We start from the raw sequence: 9,834 nt of genomic DNA, 5'->3' as shown, positions 1-9,834 counted from the left end.
GTTTTATCATTTTTCCTGTCATTTTCCATTCAAGTTTTCTTACTTTGAATTGAATTTTTTTTTTTTTTTTTTTTTTACATTTGTACCCCATGGCAGGCTCAATGTGGCTTACATATTGTATACAGGTACTTATTTCTACCTGGGGCGATGGAGGGTTAAGTGACTTGCCCAAAGTCACAAGGAGCTGCCTGTGTCTGAAGTGGGAATTGAACTCAGTTCCTCAGGACCAAATTTCATCACCCTAACCACTAGGCCACTCCTCCACCAGCCTATCTGAGTGACCAGGGCCTAGGGCTCCTCTTTCTTTTGCCAGTCCCCTCAGGGCCCAATTCCTCAGTATTAGCTAAATTCACATTGACAGGTGGCAGTTTATAGATTAACCAATTTCAGGGGCTAGGGTTCACTTTGGGGCTCATTAGACTTACAAAGTTCCATAGGTTGCTAAGTGCTTTGAAAATGTGCCTCCTTGTCACATGCATTAGCTGTAGTCCATGTTTGAACTGTGTGAAACCTCATGGATCCTTTCCTTTGTGGATCTGGGGGGGGGGGGGATTGGGATTTGATATACTGCCTTTTATGTGGTTACAATCAGGGTGGTTTATATATTATAAACAGGTACTTATTTTGTACCTGGGGCAACAGAGGGTTAAGTGGCTTGCCCAGAGTCACACAGAACTGCAGTGGGGGAATTGAACCACTACTACTACTACTTAGCATTTCTATAGCACTGCCAGGGTTACGGAGCGCTGTACAAGTTTAAACATGGGGAAGGACAGTCCCTGCTCAAGAGAGCTTACAATCTAACCCAGCTCCTCAGGTTGTTAGGCCACTGCACTAACCATGATCAGGCCACTTTCCCACCTGCTCCCAATGCTCAGTCTTGAGGCACATTACTGGAGGCAGAGTAGCCAGGAGGTGGGGAAAATAGAGCCTTTATTTTTTGTTTTCATTGATTATACTGTGGACACTCAAAGTTCACTCAGCTGGTTACAGTATCTCTGGGTGTTTGCTGGCTCCCTCACCCTGGCTTGGGCATTTGCCTCTCAGCTTTTGAACTATTTTTAAAGATGTTTTTCTGAAGAGTTTCTTTGGCTCCTTGGCCTGTAATATGATCAGGTTAGCAGCGGGGAAACACTTCACAGGGAACACAATAATCTAGTAGGTTGAACTTTAGAGGGGAGGGGGTACTAGGACATCCTGCTCCATTGTGCTGGTCAGTGGGTGGTCTGTGCTCTTTCCTCTGGTACCATGGGGGGAGGGGGTTACCTCCATCTGTCCCTGCACAGTAACTTTCCATGGCACTGCTCTGTGCTCCAGCCTAAGCCATGAGGGTGAAAGAGGACATGTACCCTGGGACTTGCCTAAACAGCACAGATAGCGAAGGGGAGAGAACCTCTTTTAGGATCCTTGTGTCTATTTGTAAAATGCCACTGTCAACATCCCTGTTCTCAACCTTTGCCTTCCCTCAATTTTTGGGAGAGGGGTGGGGAGCCTTCCATACAAGTATTATCTAATTTTCGAGTTGTAAAGTGGAAGTTTCTTTCAAACGATTATAGGGCTCCAAGCTCCAGAGGAGTTAGAGGCCAGGTCTTCTTGTGGGGGTGAATTTAGAGAGGGGGTGTCATTCTTTGGAGCTGGGGGAGAGACGTGGAGGAGGGTAGGAGTGGACCCCATTCTGGCACTGTATGTCCAAGGGCTCTAGGGAATAAGACCTTTCCCTTTTCCTCTCCCTCTCCCTGCATCTTTGAAGTAAGTTACAGTGAATGAACCTGTACCCATCACTGTGGGGGGGGGGGGGGGCAAGCAGTGGAATTTCCAGGGGGTACCGTGCTTGCCCAAAGTTGAGAAAGGCACAATTTCTGTCCAACAGAGGTGGTGGGTAAGTCTCCTGCAATCAGAAGTATCCGAGGTGTCCTGCTGCTGCCCAGTTCCACTGTGGTCTGCCTTTTCTATTCTGAACAGTCCTGCCAGCTTTTCCCGTCCATCTCCGGCGATCCACCTTAAGGGCCAGGAGGGGGCGGGGTCTCGCACTCTATATATACTGGCGGTCGGAAACGTCTGTTTCTTTAGAGTGAGTGACTGATAATTGAGTCAGAGCGGGGAGCTGAGACTGAGCAAAGCAGGAACCGGTCTTTTGGATCTACCGCTAGGTAACGCTCTTCTCTCTCTATCAATTAAAGGCAGATCGCAAACTCTTCCCGCACCCTTAGTAGTATAATGGAGAGGCCTCTAGCTTCAGCCCTTGCCAAACCATTTATAGGGTGATCGCAGACTCTAACTGCAGTTACTGCACCCTAAATCTAACGAAGAGTCAGTCCTCTAATTTCAACCCGCTCTCCCTCGCCAGAGATTGGGATAAATAGAGCGCGTCTTTTTCTATAAATCCTCCCGCATCTTTCTGTACGGTGACTCCTCTTTAATTGCCCTCCTTTCTAGTCCTGAGCTCAGGGCCAAGTTATTACACGTGGCTGTAGTAAGTAGTTCCTGTTCCCGAGGGCTTAATAGCCTAAAGTCTTTTTTTTTTTTTCCTCCACCCACCCTCCCATCGCCCTTCTACTTATCAATCCTTATTATGGTTTGTAATCTCTGCCCTTTCCTCTCTCCTGCTACCAAGCTAGTCCATGATTATAGGAACAGGTCCCTGACCTTACCTTTACCGGCTCCTCACATGACTACTTAAATTTTTCTTGCCCCTATATTGGAGCCTCACCCTGTGTTTTTTTTCTCTTTTGTGCTTTTTCTACCCTTGATAGCTGTTGGTACTGGTGTTGGCCCCTCCCAAGAGCCCACAACCATGAGTAAAGAGGAGACAAAGGTGAACATGAAGGAGGTAGAGATGAACGAGGTGGACCAGGAGAAACAGCCAATGACGGCCTCAGTGGTGTTGGATGGTGTGGAGAAAAATGGTGCCCTGAAGGTCAAGGTGGCTGAAGATGACCAGGAGACAAAATTCACAGGGCTGTCCAAGGAGGAGCTGCTGAAGGTGGCAGGCACCCCTGGCTGGGTGCGCATCCGCTGGGCCCTGCTCATCCTATTCTGGTTGGGCTGGTTGGGCATGCTGGCAGGAGCAGTGGTCATCATTGTCCAGGCTCCACGCTGCAAGGACCTGCCCACCCAGGACTGGTGGCAGAAGGGGCACTGTATCAGATTGGAGCTGTCCAGTCCTTCCAGGACTCGACTGAGGATGCAGTTGGGGATCTAACTGGTGAGGAGGGGCTCTGGGCTCTAATGGGTTGGAGGGGTTGATGTTTTGATGAATGGGGCTCTTAAAAATAGACTGATGGGAAGTGTTAAAAATAAGAATGTATAAAAACAAGAGAAATACTTAAATAATTGTGCTTTAAAATCTCCCCCTTCCCTCACCACCCTATAAATAGAGGTATTCATATTAGCTACTAAGGTAGCTCTCAGTGAAACTTCTACATAAGACTTCTAGCAGGAAAGGGGTTTGGATTTAGCACAGGCCTTTTTTTCAATTGTGGGATACATATGGGTACAGTAGGTATTTGTCCCAGAAGGGTGAACAATCTAATGGTGTTGTTTACTAAAGCTTAGCTCGTTAATTGCAGTAGGGCCCATAGAAATAAAATGGGCCCTGCTGCAGATAACTCAGCTAAGCTTTAGTAAACGGGGGTAAGTTTGCACCTGAAATAATGGAGGGTTAAGTGAATTGCCTATGATCACAAGGAGCTGTATGGGATGGGACCCTGGCTTCCCCTGGTTCTCAGCCTGCAGCTGTAATTATTGAAGCTTCCATGAAAGACGGCACTCTGTATGCCAGGCATTGCTTGTGCTTGAAGGTATGCAGTGAGCATGTCACAGGAGGACCCGTGACTACTTGACTAGGGATTAACGTCATCCTCAGCCTTCCTCAATGCAGCGGAAGGAGAAAGCGGCTGCAGCTGGTTTCTGAGCAATCCTAGGCTTTGTTGCATCAGCTGGGAATTGGGTCAAAGGTTGGTAGGGTGGCCTTCCCCTTCCTCTCATAGCCAGAAGTTCATACGATAAGAACTGCTATTGCGTAAACCTAGTTAGAGGCTTGTTAAGGCTTCTGAATTTAGGTATTTTTTTCTTTTGCCTTGGGAGCCTTATTGTTTAAAAATGAGGTATTGATTATATAAACCTTGGAAAACACTACTTCACCTACTGACTTGACTTATATCCTGTACATGGGTTTTGTCTTTTTCTGTGCTGATGAAACCTAAGTGGCACAGATGTATATTTGATTCCACTGGAAGAGGTACTCGGCAATAGTATTTGTGGCATGAAAATACTTCCTCCCCCCCCCCCCCCCCCCCCCCCCCCAAAGAAAGAACCCTGACTTGCTGGAAAATAAACCTTTTCAATCTCTAAATGAGAATTTTTATTGTACTCTGCTCCCTCCACCCCTTTACCCATGTTAATTTGGTGTCCTTGGCACACCCCTGGCTCCCCAAGCTAATTCTTGTATCCTCACCTGTCTCCTTGGATCCTTTTTAAAGCCTTTGCACTGGTTTAGGGGTCAGCAGTTGCCTTTTGGGTTTATGCACTCTCAAATTGAACCTCTAAGGGAAGATAAGTACAGTAAGTTCACAGGCATTTCAGCCAATGTGCATCTGGGGCCCATACAGAAATGCACGGTAATAGGAGGCTCTGTTATCACTGGTCTTTTAAAAAAAAAAAAAAACAACTCTATTTTTAATCACTTGTGTGTACAAAATCTTTTGAAATCCAAATATCAAAAGTAACAATAATAGAGCAAGTACTTAGCTTAATACCAAATGACGCCATATTCTAAGAAGGGTGCTAAGACTTGGAAAATAAGTCTGCTCATTGATTAAATTTGCAAGCATTGAACTTAATTCTCCTGATGGAGATCCTGTCTGAACTTTATCTTTAAAGCTAAGTTCTTGGCTTTACTTTGGATATTTTGGATTTTAGTTCTCCTGATGAAGTTCTGTTAAGTGAAACAGATCTCTGGTTCTTTAAAGCTAAGTGCTTGCTCTTTACTTTTGATATTTTGGATTTTGAAAGGTTTTGTGCACATGAATGATTGAAAATACGGAGGAGGTTTTTAAGACCAATGATAGGAATGGAGTCTCGTAAGGTAATGGTATCTTCAAATTTTCACACTACCAATATTTGGACTTTTGAGGTCTTTCTCCCCCCCCCCCCCCCCCCCTTTTTAAAAATATTTTCAGTTATAGGTGGGAAAATGTGGGATACAAATGTAACAAATATTCTACTTTCAGCTGTAGTTATTTTATTTCATCATATTAAGGGTTTTGTGTTTTTTATTTTCTGAATTTCCCTGTTTTCAGGAGCAGGGCTAGATCAATTCCCACAAGTTTTCTTGCAGCCTACTGTTGCTACATTGAGCCACAGAATTGGTCCCATCAACATCAGATAGTGGAGGGGTGGGAGAAATATTTTAACCTTGATGCCTTATGATTTGAACAACTGCATTACAATATGAGTGATGGCTAGTTTTTTTTTTTTTTTTTTTACAAGTCTTGTTTGTGAGTTGGCATGATTCCACCGGGCTTTTTCTCTGAGGAGAGCTGGGGTGAGGGATGAGGCATCTGTCTGCAGACCCTGATCTGTTCAATGGTTTCTGTTTTAGGAATCCAGCAGCGCATGGATGCCCTCAGTGCGCTCAAGGTGAAAGGCCTGGTAATTGGACCCATCCATATGACAGAGGCAGATAACCTACATCAAACCAACCTTATGGAGATTGACCCCCAATTTGGCAAACTGGAGAACTTCACCCGGCTCCTTGAAGCTGCCAGAAAGAAAAGTAAGGGGATGGGATATCACTACACAGATACATATGACTGGCATTCTAATCTTGAGTGCCTTAATATTTGTTATCCCACTTGTCATGTGACCAAGTTGCTTTAACCTCCCCAAGATCACACATGATGTAAGGTACTCATGATTTAGTTGGTATATCATCTTGGCCACAGAGATCTGAAAACAGAGCTCCAGCTGTGCCTAAATGTTTCAACTTCTCCTCATCCTTCTTGTTCTTGGCCTGCAGGTATCAAGATTATCCTGGACCTCACTCCAAACTACAAAAGCAAGAATGTGTGGTTTGACTCTAATGTGGTGACCAGCAGTAAGTTCCAGAGCCAGATGAAGGTGAGCTCATTGTGCTACCTGTTTCATATCAACCAACAGCAGAACTGGGCTGATGGCAGTGCTCTGTTCAGCCTAGCATACCTCTTCCACACATCCATATCCTCTGACTCTGTGTTCTCTTGGAACAGGCAGCACTGAGCTACTGGTTGGAGCAGGGTGTAGCAGGAATCCAGCTGGGAGGAATCGAACATCTCGAACACCTGAATGTGAGTAGGAAGCCACAAACCTGCTTTTCAGGGGAAAGGAAAAGGTGTTGGGAGTAGGCTGGCAGCTGTGCTAGAGATCTGGAAGAGCAGGGGGTGGTGATAAATGACCAAAAGATGAATGACTACTGCAATGGGTTGCTATTATGTAGTTGAAGAAACAGCTCCAGAGCATTACAGGTGGCTCAGAATGCAATAGCGGAAGTGTTAGAAGGATGTAATTGGTATTTTATTTATTACATTTGTATCCCGTGCTTTCCCACTCATCGCAGACTCAATGTGACTTACATAGTAATAAGAATACAATCTGTAGTATCAGAATCGACAAAGGAGGTATGTGGTAGGACAAATGAACAAGGGGTAAATGGGATAAAAGAAGTGTGAGAGGATAGGGATAGGTAAGGACGTAGAGCGATGAAGAGGTAGGGGAAGAGTATGGAGGGTAAGATTGGTAGGAGGTAATTTAAGTCGTTATGAGCATAGTACTTAAAAAAAAAAAATAATAATAAATTTCATTGGTTACTAATAGAACATAGAATAAGATTTAAAATTCTATATTTGATTTTTAAGGTGTCGACAAAACAGATATCTGTTATACTGGCTGCTAAATTTCACATTTATCTGCGATCTGCGATCTGAGAATAAATTTTCACCTGAACTACCAGAATGTAATATTAAATTGAAGGAGTTTTGAAATTTAATTTTTTATATTTCTGGGCCACAAGCCTGGAATAAATTAATTACCTTTGAAATTGAGAGAGATCCATGACATAGAGGATTTTAAAGTTTTAAAAACATTTATACAAGCTTATGAATATTAAGTTCTGTGGAATGGAGATGAGGTTGAAGGAAAAAAGGAGAGTGTTGAATGACTTGTTAGAATGAGTAGAATACCTTTTATTATGTTTGTAGATGATGGAATCTGCCAAAACACTGGTAATAGTGCAGTGGATGCTTGAACCATTGTTTTTAAATAGTGGGAGGTAATCCTCCTGCCCCTACCACTACTACCTGTGCAGTGCTGTACAGATACAAAATATTTTCCACTCAATGGCAATAGCAATGTAGTTGTCAGCAATAGGCTGTAGGAGCTTTGCTCATCCTAACTTTGTACTTTATCCATCAGGCATCAGAGTTGCTAGAGGACTGGAGGAACCTAACCAGTAATTATAGCAGTGAAGGCAAGACCAGGTGAGTAGAGGAGGTACTGCAGATGGGGGGGTGGGGGTGAGGTTTGATCCTAGGCAGAACTGTGTGGCCAGTCTGATATGGACTCTTCCTTGCTTTTGTGTTCCAGGGTATTAATTGCTTCCACTGATGAGCCAGACCGCAGCAGGATACTGAAGCTTGTGAATGAGACAGGTGTTGATCTTGTCGTGGCCAACCACTACCTCTTGGATCCATCGGGCATGTTGAATGCCAACGAAGTTGCAGACAGGATTCAGAGCTACATCGCTGCTGCGGGCGAGCAGTGGATAAGCTGGAGTGTAAGTTGTTGCCTGTGAGGGCTGGAAGTTGACCCCTGTTCCCACCTGGTGCTGCTAGGTTAAAGTTGTGCTAGAAAGTGACTTTATGATCTCTGCTGCAGGTTGGTGGCAGGACTGTAGGTCACATGGCCTCACTGGTGCAAAAGAGGCTGCTGCATTTGTACCACATCATGCTCTTCACCCTCCCTGGAACACCCTTCACAAACTATGGTGATGAGATCGGGCTGCAGGACCTGCCAGGACAGGTAGGGTTTCCCTTGTTACAGCACAAACTTATGCTAGTTCAGAAGTAACATGTGTTGGGTCCTACAGGCTAAAACACATGGGTGAATTGCTAGAATTCCCAGTATATATATTTTAGAGGGAGCTATATTGTCACATTGCTGCATTCAGTGCTTAAGAGCTATTGGTTAGACAGGGCTGTGATGGAAATGGCTCTGCAGCCACTGCTTGTACTGCTCTAGTTCTTGGCTTTGACCCTGTACTACCTGCCACCCCTCTGTTTTCATCTAACTATTCTTCATCCTCCCTCAGCCTGCAAGAGCCACAGAGCCTGTGATGCAGTGGGATGACTCTGAGACCTTTGGCTTTTCTTCCCAGAGGAAAGAGCAATCAGACATTAATGCCAACACATCAGTGAAGGTGAGGAAGTAGGAGCAGTGCTGTTAAACACAGGGTTGTAATCTGCACATAGATGCAAGTGCCTTGTTGCCCGTTTTTTTGGTGGCTGTAACTTGCCAGGGTTGTAACGCATCAGTGCCCATAGAGCAAACTGCTTAGTGAGAGCTTTTGTCCTAATGTAACAAACTCACAATAAATAGAAGTTTCTGGTTTTACAAGGTAGGAGCAGGGGCTGGAGCTAGACTAGTCATTTCAATGCAGTATAAATGGAGGTGAGGGAGTCTGACCTCTTATCCTTTTTCAGGCCCAGAATGCAGACAAACAGTCGCTGCTCCATCTGTACAAGCGCTTGAGTGAGCTGAAAGGGAAAGAGCGCTCCTTGCTGCATGGTGAATTCCACCCCATCCCCACTGAAGGCAACATCTATGCCTTCCTGCGCAGCTGGGACCAGAATGAACGTTTCATCAGTGTCTTGAACTTTGCTGATACACAGAGCAGTACCAGCCTGACTCATAAGTTGCTGCCTGCAGAAGCAACAGTGGTGCTAAGCTCAAATTCAGACCGAAAAGAGGGTCAGGTCCAACTTGACAGTCTACAATTGGCAGCAGCAGAAGGGCTCCTGCTTAAATTCCCTTACACCCCCTCATGAGCGTTAACCTTGTCTAACCTGTTCACATTCCATGGAGCCAGTACTCTATAGCAAAGCAGCTCACCTCTGGCCTACTGTTCTGTATGGGAGGGTAGCAGCAGCAGCCCTCCCCACACTTCATAGTCCTTTTGCTGGTCTTTAAATTTGTAGCTAATGCTCTTGTTTATTCTCCCCAGTATATCCATGATAGCTAATCTACATCTTATGTGTATGGGGAGAACAATTCCAGAAGAAATGCCTTAAAAGCAGGAAGGCTGGTAGGACTGGGGGTTCCTTTAGTTGTAGTGGAGAGTGCAACCTCCTCTACTACTGAAGGCTTTTTTCTTCTTGAGGCGCTGTCTCATCCCCCTGCTGTGCGTGAGCATCTTTGCTTTAGATTTATGCTGCAGGGATCAGAGTAGTAATTTTAATAAAAGACTTTGTGCAGTGGAATGGTCTGAAATGTGGTTTCTTTCTAGTTGGTTGTGGGGATAGGTCTGGTCATAGGCACTCTGCTAGGCTTTGGAGGGGGGATGGCAGTGCACTTTTATACCCCTTTTTGGTAGATGCATTCCTCATGCTATAGCTTGCTTTCCTGCTTCTCCTATAGAAGAAGCTGTTGATTGTGGGACAGGCCCACTCCTCCACACAAAATTGTAGTGTAGTGGCAGTGTATGGCTTGAGCGCCATTATTTTTCAGATACATTCTGTGATGCTATGTCTGTATACCTTTGGATGAAAAATCCAAATGTCCCAGCTGAACAGACCTACATAA

The 9,834-nt window shown here is 44.9% G+C and overlaps 1 protein-coding gene across 1 annotated transcript; it reads left to right on the top strand.

Annotated features, from left to right (window-relative positions):
- Window positions 1–2,039: 2,039 nt before the first annotated feature.
- On the top strand, window positions 2,040–9,512 carry SLC3A2 (solute carrier family 3 member 2). Its single transcript, XM_030218517.1, is given in 11 exon segments — window positions 2,040–2,150; window positions 2,754–3,134; window positions 3,137–3,205; window positions 5,603–5,776; window positions 6,020–6,120; window positions 6,249–6,326; window positions 7,450–7,514; window positions 7,621–7,810; window positions 7,912–8,055; window positions 8,345–8,452; window positions 8,736–9,512. Coding segments are annotated over 10 exon segments (1,614 nt in total). The 5' UTR covers window positions 2,040–2,150; window positions 2,754–2,794; the 3' UTR covers window positions 9,081–9,512.
- The last annotated feature ends 322 nt before the right edge of the window (window positions 9,513–9,834 follow it).

Source organism: Microcaecilia unicolor, chromosome 11 (assembly GCF_901765095.1).
Source record: "Microcaecilia unicolor chromosome 11, aMicUni1.1, whole genome shotgun sequence".
NCBI lineage: Eukaryota > Metazoa > Chordata > Amphibia > Gymnophiona > Siphonopidae > Microcaecilia > Microcaecilia unicolor.
This window is presented reverse-complemented; position numbering and strand designations above follow the sequence as displayed.